The sequence below is a fragment of the Clinocottus analis genome, unplaced genomic scaffold (assembly GCF_023055335.1).
Source record: "Clinocottus analis isolate CAN_PGR_092001 unplaced genomic scaffold, fCliAna1.0.p SCAF_8, whole genome shotgun sequence".
Taxonomy (NCBI): Eukaryota; Metazoa; Chordata; class Actinopteri; order Perciformes; family Cottidae; genus Clinocottus; species Clinocottus analis.
The window spans coordinates 15,899,755-15,923,531 of NW_027176240.1; the positions used below are offsets into that span (position 1 = coordinate 15,899,755).

At 46.1% G+C, this 23,777-nt stretch overlaps 1 protein-coding gene across 1 annotated transcript in view; it reads left to right on the top strand.

Annotated features, from left to right (window-relative positions):
• The first annotated feature begins 219 nt into the window (after positions 1-219).
• ptk7b (protein tyrosine kinase 7b) overlaps positions 220-23,777 on the top strand; it is a 65,037-nt gene continuing 41,479 nt past the window's right edge. The window contains exon 1 of the mRNA XM_068568696.1: positions 220-810. Coding sequence (XP_068424797.1) covers positions 690-810 — 121 coding nt within the window. The 5' untranslated portion in view covers positions 220-689. The remainder of the gene's footprint in view (positions 811-23,777) is intronic.

The window sequence follows — 23,777 nt, forward strand, 5'->3', positions numbered from 1 at the left end:
TTTTGCTACAAATGCAGACAAAACGTGGAAGACGTCGCACGTTGTGACTTTTATTCTGAAAGTCCCCGCAGGAACTCACCCGCATGGTTTCATCCCACTTGACGCTAAGTGTAAAAAAATCACACAGGCGAGTGGGCGGAAGCCAACTTGGAAACACCGCGGAGTGAAACTCCCTCTTGTTGCAGACTGAACTGGCCGGCTGGTTGGCGGCTGTGGGCGCGAGCGGACGGCGGACACACACACACACACACACACACACACACCGGGTTGTAATGAACCACTGCGGCCTGTTACCGCACCAGCCCTGCGCACCGTAAACCTGCCTGGAAGTTTAAACTTCGCCTCAAACTTTCGGCGGGTCCGAAACTCGCTCCGTCGTCTGTCTCTGGCCGGCCTGTAAACCGAGGCGTCCCTGCCGCACATGTCTCCGCCTCGTCCCCGCTAAGTTTCCACAAACAACCAGGTGAGCAGGGCCGCCTTTGGCTTCCCCGGAGACCCGCGCAGGTAACGAGGGCGTTTGTTTACCTGCACGCACACGGTGACGCGCGGATATCGCTTCTTTTTTTTTTTTCTTCTTCTTCTTCTTCTTTTTTTTTTTCTCCGTTGTTGGTCGTTTCACTTTTGCCAAACCTCACGGCTCTCCTGAAGCCGACGGAGAACAGAACCGGGGAGCCGCCGAGCACCAGGACATGGATCTACCGAGAGGGAGCGAGGCGCGGCGGGGGGGAGGCAGGAGGACCCCCGCGGCGATGACCAGGAGAAAAGCACCGGTGGAGACGACGTGCCTCGTCGGTATCATCTGCCTCCAAGGTTGGTACCAAGCTACCCAACCGTTCAAACGCGCAGGACGCATTCACTGTTCATGTCCAGTCACTCAGAGGCTGCAGAAGGAAGGAAGACAAACACCGAGGACCACGACATTGACCTCCATGCTTTTCTTGTAGCCTTGCTGGTTCAAGTTAGTCCTCTGTAGTAATTCTGTTAGTGCAGCCAGAAAGCACAGAGACCGAAATACACACACACAAAGGAAAAAACAAACTTCTAATGAGTTCCGATTTAAAGATGGTAAACATGTGTGGAGGGTCAACGAAGGCAAGGGTGCGCCCCTCCCCCATTGAGCCCTATGGGGATGTGAAGGTAAAACATAAAAATCGGTTTCAAAATTACTTATTTAATCCAAAGGCTTTAACTAGAAGTAGAACAATACTGAGAAAAACACTAATGCTAAAGCAAACATGTTCACATGTTCCTCTGATAATTCCATTTATAATTTGGAGCAGGGGCATGGTCGGCCTCCATCCATCACGAAAGGTGTCACGCATTCCCTGGATCATTCCTCCATCCTCTCATACAACACATTGGACACACTGTTCGTGATTATCATATTCATAACTCTGTTTGCATGTTTAAACTGCCCCACTGTGGCGTGCTCATAGGTGCCATTCATATGCAGGAGCGGAGAGCAGTGCTGGGAGTCTGCCTGGGTTTTTTCCACAAAAAAAGAATAAATTAACATTTACGGACCCACACACACACACGGTTGGAAGCCTTTTTAAAAGTCCATAACCTCGGCTGCAGGGTGAGAGAAGACAGCCACGTGAAGATCTTTCCTGGTTTGTGCGAGGAATGCTCTTATCACGCCATCCGGCTCATTAAGTCACCGCTCATCATGTCAAAACGGAGTCCGTTTTATCTGATCCCTGCATGGAGACTGAAACGCAGACAAGCACAGATTGTGTTTTCGCCTGTGCCTTCAACACAGCCGCGATAGCCAGAGTGGCTGAAAAAAATTCCTTTAAGTTGAAGTGTCTGTCTGTTGCCCCCCTCCCACCCTCCAGTCTTCTCAGGGTGCCCAATTTGGGATGAATGTGTCCTCTGTGTGCAGGCAGCAGGGGAGATGGAGGCTGCTGCTGCGGGTTTGTGTTTATAGGATTCATGAATAGAGCCAAGCCAGGTACTGTCATGGCACCCTCCCATTTTTAGAAATGTCCTTTTTTTAAATTTATATATATATTTTTAAAGCTCTCTCAGTGTGTTAAAACACTGCAAGCGCCAGGGATATATTTATATTTATACTTCAGTGGCTTTATTCCCACATGAAGCAGTCCACACCAAACGCACCACATTTCTGGATGCTTGTCTGATCTGCTGGATCAGAGCACATGTGGTCAAATATTTACCCAGATCTTTATTTTTAGTTCAACAGTAATGGTTCTGTTTTGCCGCCACCCCCCCACAGTCTTTGGGTTTTCTAGATCTAGATCTGGTTTCTCTCTGTAGGCCGACCAGCGCCGTGCGCCTGAAGCAGCTCTTGAGCAGATGAAAGCTACTTGTGGAGTGAGTGTCCATATTGTTAATGCAGCATCTCTCTTCCCCTTTCCGCCTCCTTATTCCTACCGCCCTTCCTCCTCGTTTGGCGGTGGTGTCTTTCATTCCCCTCTCCTTTCCCACCCCGCCTTGCTTCATTGTGGCAATCACAATCCTGGAGTACTTCTGTGAAGGAATAAACTGGACTGCCTGGGTAGATGTTTCAGTAACATCCTCACACACTCTCCTCCTCAGACCCCTCCTTTTTGATCTCTCGCTGCCTCGTGGTGCGGCCGGAGAAGATCTGATGAAGATTTCAGCTGCGCTGCCGCATGAATAATTTGGATGCCTGTGCAAAAACTAATGTTTCGCCTCGCAACGATTTAGAGGCGCGCGATGAGATTTTGTGATGGAATTCGATAGCGAGTCCATATTTACTGTGCTTGTGCCTCCGTGGCCCGCTGTAAAACCAGACACTGTAACTTCACTACAGGAGGAGCAAACCACTCTGTGTGTAAATTGGATTTGTTGTCCGGTCCACAAACGGATGGCGACCAGTGTTTTTGCCATGCTTGTGGTTCCGCTGCTTCTATTAGAAGGTCCCTGAAGCCAATCTTCAGCACGTGTCCTCTTTCATCTGGAGAGCTGCTCTGAGCAGATACCATGAGGGTCTTTTCCTGTTTTATATGTTTTTGGCATGCTCACATTTGCCTGCTGCTTTACTTTAACATCCAGCCGCTTGGCTCTTATTACTCGGCCGTGCCCAGAGGCTGTTTTGGCTCCGCACACCGGTCCCGGTTCTCCGAAATACTCCCAAGGAAGGATGGCAGGACGGTGCCTAAATAAACATGGGACTGTATTGTGTGGGTTGGACTGTGTCTGTTTATTGTCTATTCACAATCCTGTGGTGGACTGCGAGGATTGTTTTAAGTTATATTTGAGGGGATTTCAGTGAAGCGCATCACATGAGATTGGTATCTTTTGTGCCCAGCTGTTGAAGCAGTAAACCGCTATAACCACATTCATACATCATTATGGTTTTATCATGTTCCGAGACAATTTCTGAGAAAATATATTTTTTAAACGCAGCTAACCGTATTAATGTTTTAAATTCTATTGTCTGGTTGTTTTTTATTTTTCCCACCACACCATTTGATTGTGATGTCTTGTTTGTTGTTTCACTAATTGTACTGCTGAGGTTGGATATTTCACAAACATCTGTGCACATCATTGCAACATCTATGCATTGCCCTACAACAGCACTGCATGTGCTTTGTATTTCATCCTGCTTTGTCTTGACAGAGAACGGAAATTATTTGTGGCTTTGGTATAATTTTTTTTGTTGTTTGCGTTGGTGCCCAGCGGCGATTTACATTTTACCGGCTATGGAATCAAAGTCACAGCGTGACATCATCTTGTGTTTTTCTTCAACAAGGTTCTGTAATTGTAGTGTAAAAACTAGCCAACATCTCTCCATATCACGCAGTTGTAGTTTGTGGTGTTTTATTGTATTGGTTTCTGTTGTCAGGCAACATTTCGTCTTCCCCTGTACGTGAGAACACTGGTCAGATGCATTCAGCCCTGTGGAGAAGCAATGAAAATCCCTTTTTTACCTACCTGACATGCCTTTTAGTATTGTACGATGCTTCACACGGCCGTTATTGTCATCTGCCAAGGCGGCTGCAAGGTTAGCCGAAGCCAACTGCACTCAGGAGTCGAGTACAACGGCAAAACGCTGAGGTTGAATAACAAGATCTAGTTCTGGGTGTGTTTGCACACGCCACATAGTTTGTGAGTGGTCGCCCACGTTGTGAGACTCTGGGGGGAGGATTTCTCAAGGTCTTCGCGGCTCTGGTTTCTGGTCATTTATCAGACGATGTTTATTCAGGTTCAGGTGAAGCCCTTTTGAACTTAAGTCCTCTTTTGCGCCCAGTTGGTCTGTGCAGCTTGCACTCGCTCCATTGGAGAGGGCTCTTCTCCCAGGGGGAGGATCTTCTTGCACTCATGGCGACCTAGCATCTTAGTTGTGGGGAGGGGGCCTTGTCGGTTCAAAATTGATGCTCCCCATCTCCTTGGGATCACTTTCCTCTAGCGTGTGACCCCAGAATTGATGCTTGACATTGGTCTGCTATCTTCAAAGATATTGAAGCTAGCACTTTTTTTTTTCTCTTCTAAAATGTGTTGATTGGCATCTGCCTAAAGAAGACCTGGATCGATGGTTGCCAGAAGCTGCACTCTCGCCAGCCCCGAGGGAAACATTAGTGAAAGAAACATGGGTTACCATCATCCCCACATCAAATGTGCAGGAAGCATACCTGCTGATTTGCGCAGGAAGACAGAGTCTCCCTGAAGCTTCTGCGGTCGGACTGGAAAATAACTGCAGTCCATAATGGCCGCTGCCCCTTTGTCTGCCCCGCCCCCTCGTTGGCTCCTTGTCATCAATAAAGCCAAATAAACATGAAACTGCAGGGCCCGAGCTCCTGGCTTTAAATGATGATTGCTTCCCCTAATGACCCATGTACTGGAGCTGCTGTGTGTTTGTGCGCGTGACCGAGGGATGTGCACGGGTGTGCGCGTTGGCTCATGTGTTTGTGGTTTGTGCTGGCTCTGCTGCTGGACCCGGCTGCTGTGATTGGAGACCACCCTCCCCTCCTCGGCCCCCTTCTTCCCTGTGGCAGTAGGCCTGTTGGCCCTAGCGAGTTGCCGGTCTCGTCTGGAGGGATCTTTGTTGTTTGTTGACTCGCTGCCGGCCTGTGCAGCTCTGTCTCCTGCCTTGGCTGGAGGAGCAGTTGGCTGCACACCCACCACCAACACTCCTGCAGTCGACGTTGTGTTTCACTTTGCAACGTATTTTATTTTTTTCTCTACCTTTTCCTTTTTTATTCTGTGGCGTTTCCAATTACTTCCTGCCATGCTTCAGTTGGATAGTTTGCTAGAAGAGCTTTGTAATTTAGCACGGCGTAGAGCTCCTGAAAAATCACTTCTCAGTATCGCAAAAATGCAAATGATCCCCACCGTTTGAAATGTCTTTACAGGAGCTCATAATTCAAACTGTGTGCTGTGACGTTAAGCGGCAGAAAATTAATCGCCAACAATTTTTTTTATTTTTTATTTTTTTTAAACAAACCATTTTACTAAAAAAATTTATTTTTTTTTAAAGAAAACTGCTAAACATTTACTAGTTCCAACTTTCTAATTAGATGATTTGATGCTTTTTCTTGGTCAGAGAAAACAGGATGTCTTAAGACGTCTCCTTGATTTAATGAGGAACAGGCAATCATCAGATAATCAATCACACAAGCAGTATGTGTAAGATTTAGCTTTATTTAAATGTCCTATTTTACTATTTTAGTTGCTTGTGTGTCAGCAGGTGGATGGTGGTTGTAGTCGAATCCACGAGAGGTCAAGTCAGCAACCCTTCAGTAATGACAGTTTATTGTCCTCTTATCAGATATCAGTTGCTGACATCCGCTGACCGCCTTTGACCTGAACACTTAAGTCTTAATCGTCAGTTGCTGGATCACTTATCTGCTATTAGCGGTAACCTGTGATTTCATGTTCACTTTTAAAATGATGAATACAGATGTTATTGTTGGTTTGCCACTCGGATATAACCCACCCCGACAGTTGTAAATCCTTACGTCAACTCACCCCTCCCACCCCCGCAGAGCAGGTGAGGCCCTGGTGAGGGGGAGAAAATCCCTGTTTTGTTCCCACGTCGGTGCCGAAGCATGCGCAGCGCTGCCACCGCATTCAAATGCATCTGATCGAAACGTGCTGGAATGCCTCATTTGGCTTCAGCCCGTTGTGAAGCGGGGGGGGGGGGGGGGGGGGCAGCTGAGGAGAAAAGGCGTCTGGCATGCCATTGCATAATCCAAGCACCCATTAACGCTTTGTGTCCTGAGGCTGAATGAACTCATCATAGCAACGGGCCACAGGCAGAGTGACATGAGGCAGCTCTCAATCAGTCCTCAGCTCCTCCCCGCCACACCAGCAGGTTTAGACGGGCTGAAAAGGCCACTGGTATTTAATGGGATGGGATGGGGGGTTTAACTCTGTTTGATCTTCTGATGAATGGGGTCGGCAGCTACAACTGACCCTGCAGAAGGCCCAGTTGTTGTTTGTCGAGAATATATTCACCTTCAGTAGTTTCTGATGGCATCCAGTGAGCTCTGTCAGGCTTCGGCCCCTCTTGCGAGCACCGGAGGGAGGTGGGGGGGGGGGAGATCAGTCTCCATGGCCTGCGCAGCGTTCACCTCCCGGTCCTGATACCCAACTGGACCTGCAGAGCTCAGATTTATCTCTGCGCGGTGGATCCAGCATACTGTTTGAGTTAAGCCCGTGGCTTCGTCGGCGCTTGGCGCTCAAAGCCTGTGAATGTTTCAGAGCTTTCCGGTTCCCCCCTTTGAATCATTTTGGATGTGAACCAAGTTGCGTACCGCTGCTGGTGTTCTTCCAGGCTTTGGATGGAGCACAGTTGTTTCTTTTCAGTCGTTTCTTACAAAGAAGAATGTCCCACTACAACACTATTTCTTCAAAGAAGTTTCCTTTTGAAATTGCCCCTGAAAGGAAATGTGGGGATGTAGAAAACTTACTCCAGAGAAATGTTTGTGGGACGTCTCAATCAGAGATTTCTTTGTGTTTTGAAGCTCGAATGAATTGTTGACTTTGCGTGATTTAATAAACGGGGATCTCTGATTCTTCCTGCTCGGATCAAGTACATCCGTGCAAGCTGAATACACTGTACTCTCTCCTTTTGTGAACTCTGTGAAAATGTCTTTTTATTTACTTTTTCAAAATTGTCCCTTTTCACATGCCCTGTAATCAGCATCCTGACGGTGAAGTCATTTTTATTTATTGGCTACATGAAACCTCGACTGACCCGAGGTCTGTTACCCAGCCTTGTTAGGTGATTATACATCTCCTCTCCTTCAGCCAGTGCGCCTTGGCAGCATTAGCACATTATGGTGCGCATTGTTCTGCATTAGTAGACAGTAATTACCCCGAGCAGAGAGGGAAGCTCATTACACAGCCAGCATTGTTTTTTGTGTTGTGGTTTTAATTATGTTAAACAACCTCATCCCCAGCTTCGTCTCGTCTCCTCTGCCGTACTTGCACTACATTTCACCTTCCTCTGCTCCTACCCTTTTTGGTTTGTTCCAGTTTTTGCAAACCGTGCCAACTGCTGAATCCCTTCAAACCCCCATCACCCCACCTCCTCCTCCTCCTTTCTGCTGTCCTCAATCTGAACCTCCCTCTGAGTCTTCGTTCAAACCATACTTCAGTGGGTTTCCCAAAAACTAAATTCTAACAGGGCCATGGCACAGCAGAGGCAGACAGTTTTTTATTTATTTATAAAACTGCACTTCTTTGCTCAGCATTTGGGAACGGAGCTGAAATGAATTCTGTTGGACGGCATCTGTTTGGGACGTGGGTTTTGTTTTTATATTCAAACAAATATTTTATATCAAGTTTGGGCTGACGCGCATCGAGCGTCTTAGAACGCTGTATCCCCGTGCACATTATTCAATTCAGTTTGTATAGCCCAAAAACACAAATACAAGATTTGCCTCGGAGGGCTTTACAATCTGTACACATAACATCCCTGTCTCATGACCTCACATCGGATCAAGAATAACTGCTCCAAATAAAGATAGTAAAAACCCTTTCACGTGGAAAAAGGGGAAGAAACCTGAGGGAGAGCAACAGAGGAGGATCCCTCTCCCCGGATGGACAGAAACAATAGATGTCATGTGACCAGAATGAGCAACGTAATAGAGTTACAGCACATTACATTAATATGACATCATTTATTCATACAATGAGTAGTAGGCATGACACAGCCATGATCTGGGGGGGGGGGACCGCCACGGTCCAAGGAAACTTGAGGCGAGGAAGCACAGAGGCTCCCGGAAAGGAGTAGAGTTAGTAATGTGCATCGAAAAGACAATAATGTATCCAGAAGGAGAGAAAAAGAAGGGAAAGGAGAAGAGAGATGAGAGGAAGAAGAAGAGAGGAGGAGCCCGGCATATCGAGGGGCTGGAGCTGGGCTAACCTGAGCCAGCCCTGTCTGTAGGCGCTGTCAAAGGAAAGTCTTAGGTCTACTCTTAAATGAGGTGACGGTGTCTGCCCCCCAGACTGAAAGTGGAAGATTATTCCACAGAAGAGGAGCTTGATAACTAAAGGCTTTAGCCTCATTACCGACCGAAATACCTCCAGAAGCCTATTTGAATATTGTAGAGCGAGGTGAAGAAAGTCTGTCGATGTGTTTTGGATGTTTCGCACCCGTCCAACAAGAGGTCACAGGTCGGTTCCAGTAACATCTGCAACAGGAAGGTGCTTCCTGTTTGTCTTGCTCCTTCCACATTACTGCGGCTTCTTTGATGGCGTTGATGTTTATTAAAACCAGATTCTTCTGTGCGTTTTTCTGTACTTGATCAACACTACTCTGTTTAAGCCATTGAAATACTTATTCTGGGTTTCCATGGAGAGCATTAGTGCTGCACAGTCTAAAAGCTTTTGTTTGTTTTTTTAAGGATTTTTCCCCCTCTGCCAAGAATAGAAGTCTTGAGGGGCAGACTTGATTGTATTGTAAGAAATGTTTTAAACATTAAAGTGGCCCAGTATAAAGTTCTCTAAAGGAAAGGGAAACACTAAATGTGGAAACAGGTTTTCTTTAAATAAATCACTGGCAGGCAACCTTTTTGAGATGCTAACACTTTAATGCTGTGCTTGTATACGTCTATGCCTGCAGTGGGCCTTGTTGGATTATTTTAATGAGTCAACCAATTCAAGATAACTGTTTCTACCAGTGTCTGTATGGCGTTACAGGGCAGACGGCCCACCTCGCCTGAAATAAAGAGCCGAAGAAATAGTTGATATCTATATTAAGTCTACCTTTTTCAATTAACACCAGGCTTATTAAGCCAAATTGAGCTGCAACTATTGACTATTGTCTTTATTGTTGGTTCCGTTTGTCTGAAGAAAAGAGAAAAAATAATTCTTCCTTGCAGCTATTGAGTTCATCTCTCCTCCATCGGTGAAATGAAACATTCCCTCCATCAATCAGTTACTTGCAGCCTCAGTCAACAACAACATATATTTTCCCCCCAAAAAGCCCACACACTAGTCGATCCCCCGCAGAGGACCAACGGACCAAATAATACCAAAAATGACACGCACCACCACAATGGGCTGCTCTGTGCAGGTGCAGCCGGCTAACACGGCCCCCGATGGTCGGGGAGCACAGGACCGTGTTTCCTGTCCTTATCTGCCGAGGTGACGACGGATAGAAATGCCCGCGTTGTGTCTGACAATCGACAATGGTCCCCTGCTCCCCCTCCCATGTCAGAGGAAGTCGATATTCTGCTGTGGTTATTTTCCTCACTGGCGTTGCGTCAAAGCGGATGGGGATCTCCGCAGCTGGCCTTGCTCTTCCCCGCCACGGCTTTCACCGCTGCTTTGTGTCCTCATCTGGGTTGGGACCCAGACGGAGGGCCACGGCCTTGTCTTTCCTCACTTGTAAAAAAAAAAACCATGTGGCTGGCGGAGGGAGGGGGGCTCTGCTCTGTGTGTTTGTTTCTGTGTGGTCAGGGTTAGAGGGGGCAAAGGCTGCCGTCTCCCCGAGGATCTGGACAACAGCCTTGGCAGGAAAAAGGTGACGGCTGTTTTGGCTGTTGACTTCCTGTGGTGCAGATGGTGGGGGGGGCGTGGGTGCTTTCATTGCCTCTGGAATTTGAGAAGTATGTAGTCTGACGCATGTGTTAGTGTGGTATACAATTGGGGCCTGCACACCTGTGGGCACATATCTGTCACTATGTTTTTATAGCAAGGGCTTCATTTGACCAGTCTTACGCATGGCTGCTGATGCGTCACCCTGAGATAAATATTTTATGAGAATGCAAGCCTGCGATTTCTCTCCGTAAGAGACGAGAAGTCCTACATGGAAATGTGCCGAGCTTTCTCTCTTCTCTTCTCCAGAGACTGGGCTTTGCATTTCACCCCGCTGCTTTTTTGCAGCGGGGTGACTTCACCGTGGCTCTTTCATCTCTCTCTCTCTGTGGATGGTTTCCAGGCAGACGTCTTACTGTGTGTGCGTGTGCGTGTGTGTGTGCGTGTGCTTGCCTGCCTGCCCTACCGTCCTGTCATTTGGTAGGAAGCAAAGAAAAGGTTGCAGTGAAAGCTACACCCCTGCCTTCCCTGCAACCTCCCGGGTTCATCTTAGAATGAGGTCAGGTGAAATTCGAGCCCTGGGTGCTCCTCTGTCTCTCTCGCTTTCTCGCTCTCCTTTTTCTATTCCTCCCGCGCACTCTTTGAACATTCCCAGCGACCGTGGCGCACATTGATGGCAGAAAAGCGCCTCTGATCGCCCTCTGATGCCACAAGATGTAGAGGAAGCCTCATTTCTGCTTTCACGTGCGAGCCGTTTCCCACGTTTTAGTTGTGGATCTCGTAGAAATGTTGCGACGAACGGCTCATGAACGGCGAACAATGCAGCAGCTTACGTGCCGCACCTTTTTTTATATTTGGTCATCTCTTTTGAAAAGCCGTGGCGCTCTGATTTGAGTCCCCCGAAGAGCAAGGTCCCTGTATCTGGATGAAAGCGTCAGTCATCATAACATCAGGGCCACTTATTGGAAATAGAAAATGTTCAATTGACCACAAAAGCTAATTCTTCCGACGTTTTTTTCAGCCAGCCGGGGCTGAATACGACAACTCGGCGGAAAAGAGGCTCGTCATGAATTATCAAGCGCTATTATTCACAGCCGCCCGCACTAATGTCTCTCCTCTTACAAGAGAAAGAGTTGGATGTCCTGCAGCTTTTCCTCCACCACTCCCTCTCTCTTTTGTTTGATCTTTTTTCTCCCTTTCTTTTTTTTGTCTGGCACTGTAACTCTTTTTAAAACTCTGTGGCTGTTCAAAAGGCATTAAACATGAGTTCCCCAGTGCAAGGAAACGGTGAGAGGCGTTCACAGAATATTTCGAGTGCATTAAAGACCCGGGCCTCCTGAGTCGCTGGCCCCGGCACCCCGTTTCCTTCGGTAAACACTCGCACTCACATCCACAGACTCAGTTACTTAGAGGTTGCCGTTTGAGACTCTGCAAAACTCTGCACAACTCCTCCAAGTCATAACTTTGTGCCTTGTTTCTGGTAAATGGTGGGTTTACTTTGGAAATGTTACTATATTACGTAAATGTTTATGGAAGGAAGGAAAAGTAACTGGTGCACGTGGGATTTGTTTTTACGTTTTGGTGAGACCACGTCTGGCTTACTGTGAACTGTAGGCATGTGCATTATGCATTACTGAAAAGTTAGGAAGCAGATATAAAAAAGCGCACAAACATTAACTTGGAAGTGGTAGAGTTTAAACTTGGGTGAAGTTTCTTTTTTTCAAAGAACCAAGAAACCTTAACCTTCCTTTTGTGTTAGCTTTCTAGCATCCCCTGTGTTAGCGGGTCGGTGGCGACCCGTGTCTTAAATCAGCTGTAAAAATACACTTAAAACTATTTTCTATCATCCAATTTGTTTCTCTTCTCTTCGTTACCCTGTTAGGTGTCCTTATCCATGAAAATACTGGTTTTAATATTTTTGGTGGGGGCCTCTGGGCCTTTTCTTTGTTAGTAAACCTTGATTTAATTTTTAAAAAAAGGTCAAATGGCTGAAAAGGTTGCTGGTGCGGCTGCTCTTTGTGTTGAGAAAATGAAAATCCCCTAAAGCTCACATGATTGGCAGAGGAGCTGGCTGTCAGTGTGTTGGCTGACAGTGCACTTATGATTTCAGTTTTGGCTTAAATTATTGCTTTATAATCTTATTTTTATTACTGGGTCGAAACCAACCTTAACAACACAAAGGTCATAATTTCAACCAGAGCGTTTCATAATTTTTGAAACATATTTTGTTGAAATAGAGGTTCCTGACAAAGTCAAAAAGCCTGGATGCAATAAACACATTTTATGTGGTTCTTTTACGCCTCTAAAAACTAAAACGGGTTGGTGCCGAAGTTACATCTCCATGTAGTGTAAGTTGGACATAAAGAGCTGCACATTTTTCACAGCGGTACATCTGCAGTGTGCTGTTGGTGTGCAAGTCCATGAAGAGCAGTGGTTTACTGAAAAAAAAAGTCCTAATAAGACTTCAGGCTGGGGTTGTGGCTAATTTGGGCAGCTGGAGGAAGTCAGCATGAGAGGTTAGGGGTTCAGAGAGGAGCTGAGGTCACCAGATGGACTTTAACAAGCTTTAACCCGAGACGAGGAAGAGACATTGGTTTTAAGCCCCTACAGTTGGAAGTATGAGCTCTTAATCACAACCCTGTCAGCAATAAAAGTGTAATGTACAGTTAAAGGTCAAGGGCGTGCCGAAGATCCGTTTTGCTTTAGAAACCCTTTTTTCCGCAGATGGGGGGTAATTTACTTCCTGCCATTTTGACTGACAGTCAAAATACATGTAAGTTCAAACTCCCAAGCACCTTTCTTTAACTGCGAGGGTGTGAAAGCTTCATATTTACTCTGAACCCAAGTGCATTGTGGTCGCAACGTCATGAATTATAGTTTGTCTGCATAAAAAATATACGCCACGAACTACTACAGCAACTCAATTTTAAAAAAATAGAAATGTTCCTGTGATTTCCTGCAGTTTTTTTACCAAGCCTGCCTAAAACTGACCCCGTTCTCCATTCACATAGAAATTGCGTGCAGCGTCCTGCTCATACTGCTTTAGCTTTAGCTTAGTACGAGCCCGAGGCTCGCGTGTTCCACAGCTTCTCGTGTGTATGAAGAGCCGGCATTTGAGATTAAATTCATTCAAATGCTGGGATTAACTCTGTAATTATGGTAGCAACTGTAACTTTACACTCGCGCGTATTGTTCATCGTTTTTTGACAAATACATTGGATGGTGACGTTGCCCTTTTTTTCAGTTGTTATGAGCTACAGATGATCGTCTGCCTGCGTAGTGAGTCTTCAACACCACTTTTAGATTTTTTTTCTCTGTGTATATTCCTGCAAGGAAAACGCTGTACTGGATCTTGTGCTGTGTCTGATCTCCCTTTTTTTTATTTTCGAGATTGGTTTTTATGAATGAGGGCTGCTTTTAGGTGGCTAGTTCCTGAGGTCGCACTAAGCCGTGCGGCGAGATGAATCCTCTAGAAGCTGTGCAGCGGAGAACAAGTGGTTCTTGTTAAATGTGAGCCGGAGAGAAAATGAATGAGAAACCATATGTTTCTTATTTGGTCAAAAAACATTTAGGTTTTTTTTTTTGGTTCTCGATCTCATTAAATGCGGTGTTGCCAGACTACTCAGTACAGGCCATAAACAATGGCCCATTTTTCTGCGTTTTATGATGGTATTTACTGTATGACGAAGACCAGTTCCCAAAGCAGCGTCACGCTATTTAATGCGAGGCTCTCACTGATTTGTTTCCAGTTTGTAAATGAAGCCTCTGTGTGTGTTTTTTTTCTGGCCTCTGTTCTTTTCTTCACAGTTCAATGGGAGTATTTCTACATAGAGTTGCTGTACAAATTATACTGCACTTATAATTTGCATTGGATAGTTTGGCACATGGTCTTATCCTGGTGTTTTTGTAGTTTAGCATTGTCATCGCGCTGACTCCTCGGCCCTCTAATCGACGGTACATTTTGTTGTGATGCATTTTCCCTTTTTAACTCTGTAAGCGCACACTGACGCGCAGGTGGCTGCATGAATCTGAAATATAGGTTGACTGAAGGTATTTGAGGAGCCAGAGCTGAAGTGTGTGCTGTTTCTCTTGGCCCCGTTCCAACAGAACTATGCTAATCCATATGAAATAACCGCTCGCTCAAAATAAACCTAAAACCTACCTATCTTTTTTAGTTTTTTTTACACCAGTCCGTAGATGTTTTTACATATAATATTTGCTTTAGCTTGTAAGTTGTAGGGTGAGTGAATTTTTCAAGAGGTTTGCACTGTACATGCTCCAGAGAAGAGGTGGGTTGTAGTAAAATAATACATTTGCTCCTGCAGACGGCAAACTATTGAGTTACAGAGCTTTGCTAATTTTTCTTCAATTAAGCTTAAAGTGGCAGACTTGTCAGAAATGTATTTTCCTGGATCCATAGCGGTGCGGGGCAGCTGGGTGTGCCCTCGGACCTTCAAGGGTGGAGTCGAGCTGCTGGAATCAGTGGCTCTTTGTTACTGAACGTTAGAAAAGTGCTATTGTGACCCTCCGCCGTAAGCCACAGTCCGTGTAGTCATAAGCTCGACCCATGGTGTCAAACATGTCGGACAAAGTTGGAGCTTTATGATCAAAGGTCGAGACGTGTGATTTAACCTCAGGTCCTGAAACACTGGGACTTGTGTATAACCTGACCTCTCACCTTTTTGAACAAGGCGAATCTGCTACTCACAGGCTCATTATCTGATCAGCCCCGCCACGCAAAGTCACACAGGAAGCGCCATCTAAACCAGCAGCCAGGTTGGTGTATTTAACGAGGTCTTAAATCCTGACAAATTGTCACGTTTATCCAAACGGCCTCAGATGCTCCAAAGCAGGACTGTTGCAATGTTAAACTTTTCTGTTCTTTGTGCTGCGAGGCTAAAGCCCCCCCCCCGCACCCCTTCCCTCAAAAAACCAACGCCATTAATGGCTCCTCAAGCTCCCCTTTTCACGTTTGTGTGAAACTCAGAGTCTGCTTGACCTGCCTTCTCAGTGTGTAATGGATCACGGCCACCAAAGTGCATCATTCTTGGGGGGCCAAGCAGACGGAGCAGAGGTCATTAAAGTGGCGTCTTCCTCATCGTTCAGTCTCCGTTGGTCTCTCACTTGGCCGGGAAGCTTTTCTAAACGGAGGTGTGAGACGGGGGAGCGGGCAGAAAAACAGGTTCCTGGTGATAAACAGCAGGCCCGGTTTTGGAAAGTGTCTCCTTTCTGACAAAGGATCGTGCTTTGTCTTGAAACGTGAGCTGCCTCTCTGCGGCCACCGCCAGCTTCTCAGGGGCTCCGACTTTCAACGGGCAGAAAGAGAGAAGGCTTTATGTTACGGGGGGGTGCGCCTCGCCTCGCCTCGGGGTGACACGGAGGGACACAAAGATTAGAGTAGCTGCTGCTGTCTGTTAAAGGGGATTACCGTTTAATTAGAGCTGCGGTCAAGGATATAGCAATCAGTGTATTTCAACATGAAGGGCTGCCAGTGTCCAGTGCTCGAACATCTGATGGTATCATAAGACAATAAAATCAGTTTTTTTTAAGCGTAAAGCTTGTATTGTACAACCAGCTAGTTGATCTCTCACTTTAGTGTCATGTTTTTTTTTAGAAAGCCATCTATTGTGGTGTTTCTTCTGTGGGTTTAGGTTCACAACCTTCCAGCAACCTACGTCACTCAACGAGTTGATGAGAAGAAGAAGAAATATATATAGATATAGATATAGATATATAGATAGATAGATGAGAAGAAGAAATATATATATATATTTATTTAATTGGTCACTTACACAGATTGATCAACTGCTTTCCACTTGAATTCCCAACATCCTTTTTCCTTTTGTGTGCAGCCGTTTTGTGTTTCCTTTGTAGGAATAAGCTTGACTAATAGAAAGACATGACACAGATTTCAGAGCAAGAAATGTTTCCCTTTCCTCTTTTTTAAAAATCAGTTACTATATGTTATAAGAAACTGGAAATTAAAGTTGAAGGGCAGCCTCATATTTCAGCCCGGAAATGTGCTCGTAGCCCCGCAACCGCTCCTCCCACACTTTAAAGACCAAATGCTTGAAGTCCAAGTCGTCCATTAGTATTAGCAAGCGAGATGTTGTGAAACTAACATTCATGACCAGATCCCTCTGTGTTGGTCTCTCAGTGTTCTTGTTTAAATGAATTGTGCTGCCAGGGAAGCGACCTTTTGTGTCCTGGGGTCCTTCTTTTGGAGAATCCTGCTTTTGCTCATCTCTTCCTCCTCTTTGCTCCCGGTGTCCTCAGGTGGGATGTGTGTTTGGGTTCAACCACGCGTTTGTGTGTCGGTGAGGTCGCTAATGCCAGGTGGTAAATTAAAGTAGGTATTTTGCCCACGCAGGGTCACAGATGTCGCCAGGATGTGTCCCTCTAGCGCACCGGTATAATTCCTGCTGTGCCCACAGCTGCACTCTACTAAAATACATCCTGCCAAGTTGACACACACAAAAAACTTTCATATACACACAGGGGAGGAAAGTGGAGTGCTCCAGATCTTGTTTCCTTGTAAGAAAGCCTGCAGGAGTAGAGTGTAATAGCAAGGGATGGACACAGTCCGTCTAATGTGCGGCCCCGCGCGTCATTGATGGATGTGGACGATGGGCAAGTAGATTGTGGAGGCTCATTATCGGCTCGTCAGAGTGCCTGCACTCCTCAGCCTTTAGTGGTCCCTGCATGCACATACACGCCTGCGTAGGATGGAGCTCTTGTTTGGTTTCACCGTGCATCCGCTAAACGCATGACGATTACGTGTTTGCCGAGCACCTCCAAAGGATGACTTGACAAAGGCGAGCATGTGACTCACAGGATTCAATGAGTCTCTTTTTAATGCTTGTTCTGGAAAAAAAAAAGAGTGTTTTAATCATAGTTAAGAGCCCTCTAAATGTTTACACCCCTGTATTTAAGCTAAACAGAGACAGGATGAAACACTTAATCTGGAGCCGATACTGCAGGGGGGATGTTGGAGAGCTGTGGGAGATTCAGATGGTGTGTGTCAGGCCTTCCTGCCGGTGGGAGTGTGGTTTCCTGGGCTTGGTAATATCAGCCATGACGGCAGAAGAACACACAGTGTGAGCTATCGGTCGTAGAAGGCTTTGATCAGCCAACGAGACCAACAGGGAGTCGGGAAGTGTCCTCGAGCTCTGCAGTGGACCTTGACTCACCTGGGCTGTGATTGGATGGAGCCCGTGGGCCGTAAGCGGACGGGGGTCTTGCAGAGCTGAACATGCATGATGGCATTTATTTAATTTATAAAAATATAAAAGACATTCATCATCTAGCTTATGCCATGTATGTGTATGTGTTTCCATGTATGCAAATGTTTTGTCTTCCACTAAACAGTCTCGTTCTTCTCCATGTTGGGCATAAGAAAGGGGCCAATACTAATAATTTATTGAAAAAAAAACAGTCAATGAATTGATTGTTAATGCACAGACAAAAAACTATTTAGATAATTGACTGAGATATGAGGATTGTTTTCTGTTTGTTTTTTAATTACTGTAAATTGAACATGTTTAGATTATTCTCAGACAAAACTGCAATCTGACACAATGTTCACCACGTTCTCCATCTTTGATTTACTGCGATATCATTTGCTAACGAGTAACGATACAAAGAAAAGTTGAGGCTGATGGAAGTGTCTTCAGTTTTGCAGATTTATGATCAAGATGTAAAAGTAAAAAGAGCACTATTATTTTAGTTAATTCATCCTGAGTGGAACACAGATGTCTTCACTCCACTTGCAATCCATGCAATAGTTGTCGGAGCATTTCACTCAAAGCCACAAATGTCAACTTCATGGTGCTGCGAGAGGGAAAGAGTCATTGAGATTCATCCTCTGGGAATCATGTCTGTCTGCAAAATGTTACTCAGTAAATCCAACATTTGGTGATGCTTCAGAGAGAACAGAAAGATGAGCATTCCCACCCTGGGAGCCTCGACATGAATGTGGCACAAAATAAGTAGTACCAGACAGGGTGGTACCAATGATGATGATGATGATGACGGAAGTCTCTGCTAATTTACATTACTCACATAGCAACACGATTAGTTGTGTCTTCGGCAAAAAAAACATCATAAATACCTCAATAAAGCATCACAAGGTCTTATTACACTCAGTTCTCGCTACATGGGATCCGATTAAGTAATGACAGCTGATTTGATCCACACGATTCCACATCCGTCATTGAGACACAACATTGGTTGCTGGAGTGCAGCAATTTTAATTGCACCATTTCATCGGCGCTTGCCAATCCCCCTTTGCTCCGTGGCTTTTCGTCCACGCCATGCTTTCTTTGTAGTCTTGTGTTAAGCCCGTCCTCCTCAGAGCGCGCTGTCGCCCATACTGTTGCAAAGACCTTTTTTTTTGTTTTTGCAGAACCAGTGCAGAGAGCTCTTTCAGGGTTTTTTTTTAAAAGGTGGGGGCTGATTTTTGCAGGGTTGTCACTCTCTCATTGAGGCGCAGAGGAGCGCGCCCCAACACATCTTATTCCAATACAAAGAGCGGCTGTGATGTACATACAAATGAGCCTTAATAGATGGTTTTGACACTCAACTCCCTCTTAGTTTAATCTGACGAACACACTCTCTGTGTCTGCGTGCGCAGAGTTCCTACTTCCATGCTTTGGTTATGAAGAGTCTCTTAAAGAGAAACTGAACTCAGCCCCCTGCTTCTTCTACTCCCTCACTCCTCCTCACACACACACCCCTCAGCCTAAATCCTGGGAAAAGCAAAACATTGTTCATTCTCGGTGTGTGCGTGACCTGCAGGACATGGTGTGTAAAGCAGGAAGTAATTAGAGCTAATTATTCTACTTTAATCACCCCCCCCCCCCCCCCAAAAGAAAAAAACTCCGTGGCTTCTGCTTCACCACTGCAGTCGGTGAACCAGCGTGCCCACCATGTAATTATTGTTCATTGTGGTTTTGCTGTCCGCAGAGAGGCAAACGCACATGATGCCCTTGGTTTACAATCACTCTGAGTCATCTGGAAGTGCGTCAGAAATCTCAGATAAATTTGCTGCTATCCACATTCCACAGCGTCGTTGTAAGAATTCTCCGTTCGAGCCTGACGTTAAAACTTTCTTTGTAGTCTTGTGTTTAACCTCCCTTTTTTTTTCATTCAGACAATTAATGCATTCTAATTGGTTGTTTACTTGTTGCAAGTCTACTCTGGATACCCTGGTAGTTGGATTCATGTGGTCTTAGACTCTGGGCAGCTGCCTTTCACGGACATGGGCAGTACAGGTAGTAGTGATATTTCCCCATCCGCTCTGCAAGTGCTGCCAAGCCATCTTTGTTAAACTATATATATATAATATATATATATGCATGCCTCCCCATCCCCTTCTGTCACACCGCTGTTGTAACATCACCCAGGATCCACTCTATCGCGGCCATTGCACTCTTTAGACAACGAGCAGATGACGGGTGGACTCGGGTCCTTAAGCCACGGCCCAGTCACACGAGTGTCGACCCCACGGCTTGATGAGGAGCACACAAGGGGGACGTGAGCCCTAATTGCCAGGGGGAAACGGGATGGCCTTACAGGGAGGTTTCCATTGTGGCCGAGGCAATTAACTTTGCTTCTTTCATCTGAGCGTCTCCTTTGAAAAGAGACATTGTACTTCGCTGCTCGGTGAGCACCGAGAAGAGACCCGGGCCTTCAGGGGCTGCATTCCGCCAAAATGAGGTGTGCGTGTTGGGGGTTGTTGTTGGGACGCCACAGACGCGCTTGTCCCCGATTGCCGGACCATGTCGCATCCCCAACTCATGCTCCGTGAAAGAGTCTTTTTTTTTCCAATGCTGTCAAGACCAATAAGCTTTGTGAGCCCTGTGCGTCTGCTGGTAAATTACAGCCAGGTCCGTCTCGGCCTTCCACTCTTATGTGTTTGCCCGGCAGTATTTTACCTCCGAGCACTTCCTCCAAGTCGTTAGCACAGAGCCTGAACTTCCTTTATTGCCCAGTTGTTGCCGTGAGCTGCTTGATCTTCTGCCGGACATGTTATTGCTCTTTTTAAAGCCAGAGAACTCTTGGGGCGATTGGATATACGCCTGCAGGCACTTGGCTTGCTGCAACAAACCTTGAACCACAATCTGCTCAGCTTCTTTACATCCACTTTGAAAGAGGTAGATGATCTGTGCCGAACCAGGATTGAGTTCGTGACACATCGCGCCAGACATTGAAACCAGGTTACGGGAACAATGGGAGAACTGAGGAGGAAGAGGAGACGATGAGATGCTGGTCTGTGAAGTTCTGCAGCCAAGCATTTACGATAGTCCTCTGCATGTCTGCTCCCCAGTGGAGTGGAAAGGAGGCCATGCAGGGCTGAGGAGAGCCAAGCTGTACTGGGCCAAGCCATGTGGGGAAAGAGGTGGGGATCCGGAGAGGGGAGGGGCAGACAGACACCCCACACTCTTAACACTTCACTGTAAAAGAGAAACTGACAGCCGCAAATTAATTCAACATTTCAATGAATCATCTCTTCATTTGGCCACAATAATCCACCGCTCTCCTCTTTTTTTTCCCCCTTAACTCCCTCTTCTCTCCTTCTCCCGCACCAACCACACACACACACACACACACACACACACACTCCCAACCATCCAAAGTCTTAAAACTTCAGGATGTCTGGAAAGAGAATTTCATCTGTGTTGCATTTCTCTCCCTTCCTCCCACTCATCTACATTTAATTAAAACATCAGAGATAACACAAATCCACCCACGCCCGTGTGTGTGTGTGTGCGTGTGTGTGTGTGTGTGTGTGGGGGGGGGGGGGTAGGGGGTGATATGGTGCTGATCTTTGGGGAGCATATGGTACTGTGTTTCTGTGACCCACTTTCCCATTAACCAGTGTACCCTGCAGGAATTTTACATTACTTTTTGATAGATGTAGGCCAAAAACTGATTAAGCTGTTTCTGTGTGCGTTTGAAGTAGAGAGTATTCTTCCCGAATATGTAATTAAAGTACAATTCTTTAAGAAACTCAAAGTACTGTGTGTAAAGTTGGAGGGTCAAAGCATCGCGTGAGCGATTAGACAACCGTTCATTGCAGCAGCTCCTTAATCGGGATTTCAAAAATATTGCTTTATGAATAAAACTTTATGAAAAGCTACGATGTACAAGGGAGAAAAAAAGTTTTCAATACTTGCAATCTTGTTTTGTTAAGAGAAAAGCAGTCTGATTGTGAAAAGAGACGGACCACAGGAATCAGAAATTGAGATGCATCGAGAATAGTTTTGTAATATAATCTTGGCGCCCTGCATAGAGATCTAATCTAATTCACATGTAGATAGCTTCCCAGTTCTGATGTAAAGTAGGTTAGCTTGTACTGTAATGCAGTTCTGCAGTGGTCCCATGTCCAACGTGATGTCCCCTCCTTTCTTTTCACAAACAGTTAACCGCCTGTTTTCTATGGCAAAGAAGAAGAAAAATACATAGCATTTCTTTACAATGCCATGCGGCAAATCACTGGAGGCAAATAACTGAAAGACATCTTCATAGTAGACCATTTATCACATTTGCATTGTTTCACAGTGGTTTGTGTCTGTGTGGCTCTGGGCAAGCTAGATGGATGGATGGATGGATGTTTGAAGCTTGTTTGTATTGAGAGCTCATGGCAGCTAAAGCAGGAGTGGTGCTTAAGATCCCCCCCCCCCCTTCACGGACTTATGCAGCACACTTGAAGAGAGGAGCTTGACAGTCCAGCGGCTCTCCCTGTGAATACCTATCTTTGTCCCTCTGTTTTGAGGGAACTCTAGAGGCTGGCGCAGGACACGCTGGCTGGGGTTCAGGAACTCTGCGGGGCCAGAGATTAGCAAGGCATGGCAGGATCCCTGATAACTGACACCCTCCACGCAGGCATCCGAGCCGCTCTCCCATCCCGCTAAAGACTGCAGCCACAAAGACGCCTTTCAGCGCTGGGCACGGTGGCGCTAATCCCCTTAGCACAAAGACCCCGAGCCACCGATAGCATCTAAATAACCTCTTCAGTAAATGTCATTTGCCTGAATTAGCTGTATAGTATCTCCCGATGCCGGTGGATTGCATTGTGGGTCGCACGGAAATATTTGTGCATGTTGTGATTTTTCTCTCGATGTGTTGCAGAGCGCTGGCGTTCAGAATGCCACGGGGATGCGTCGCCCGCTGAGCCGCTCGTCGGCTGCTTTGGCCCCGGGTTTTAGGTCAATTTAGCGCCGCGGCTTTGTCGAAAGCATCCTTTTACATTCATGCGGCATCCAACCGTCTCACTGTTGGCCCTCACTGACACCATAGCCTTTTAACCCTCGGAGAGGAGCGCCTGGACGTGGCAGGGCTGAGCGGATGGACACTTAAAAGCCATGCCGTCGATATTGCTTCATATTTCCCTTTTTATGAAATGGCCCTAAGGGCATTGTCTCGGCGGGCGGCGGGCGTATTCAGGTCACCAAATGTTAGATTGAGGTTAGATTGTCCATGCGGCACTGTTGACACAAAAAAAGGGTAAAGAAGTATTGATGCCGCTGAGGGCTCACAGCAGAAGAAAACTGCCCTTTTTATTGTTGGTCTGGCTGAAGAGGGTTTTTTATTTATTTATTTTTTTTACAGCAGAATAATTTCAGGATTGCTTTTTTGAGGGGGGTGAAAAAGAAAACCAGAATAATTGTATGCATATATCTGATGGAACTGGGACAAATACCCACTGAAGCAATTTTTTTTTTAGCAACAAAAATAAATAAAATGCATCAGCCGAAGGGATCCGTCGCTGGTGAATATTAACTCTCCTTTAAAAAAAAAAGCATAGCTTTGGATGGATGCCTGAAGATAGCAGGATCATCGCTCTTTCCTGCAAAAATAAATGACCCTTAATTGACCTTTGACCACTGGTAAGTCCCCTTCTCCCTGGAGGATCGCTGTCCTGCCATGGTTACCGTGGAAACGCCTGTTGGATGATGCTGCCTGGACAGATAGATGCATGAAGGATGCGCCTCCCTAGAAATATAGACCTATTACAAACAATATATAGATTCATCATTAAAGTTTCATCAGCTCTCGTTTGTTCTTGCAGAACCTAATCATAAGATGCGTTTATTTGGCAATTGATGACCTGTAGGCTTCTCCAATAATAAAGATGGATTCCTCCCATCTCTTTGTAATGCGGCTCACATTTCCTCCCTTTGTAAGCCCATCAGCCCTTCACGAGGGCACGTCTGGGTCCTTCCTTAGACAAGACCTCGAGCTGCACAGGGCCCCCTGGATCAATACTTCCAGTTGAAATGCAGAATGAAAACAAACGTGTTGTAAAGTCAAGAAGGAAAGATCCCTAACCTGGAGTTTTTGCTCTCATCCCTTCTGTCCCACTGGTCCTGGTTGAGTTTGAAGGATGAGGTGGGTCGGGGGGGGGGCTTACTCACTACATGGCCCCGTTCCTCCTGGCTTCAAATCAATAGGGCAGACACCTGAGAACGTGTCCAACGCTGCATAAGCCCTATAGCTCAGCTCCTGGCTTCAAGCCAGAAGAAAAAAATGGAGCAGACTGTTACTGGACGAAGGGGGCTGAAATTAGACATGCAGATACTCCTGTTTTTACTGTGAAACACAAGCCTTTATTGTTTGGCATTTGCCTGTAAATTATAACTGGTTTTCTTTTGGTAGCAACAGACAATTTAAAAGCCGACGGGAGGGCTCTGTTACTGAAGCTCGCTCAGCCTCTGAAGCCCGAAGAAAATCATTAAATCAGTCGGACTGGAGGCAGCGGTCACCATTGATGTGAAGAGAGGCAGCGCTGCTCTTTG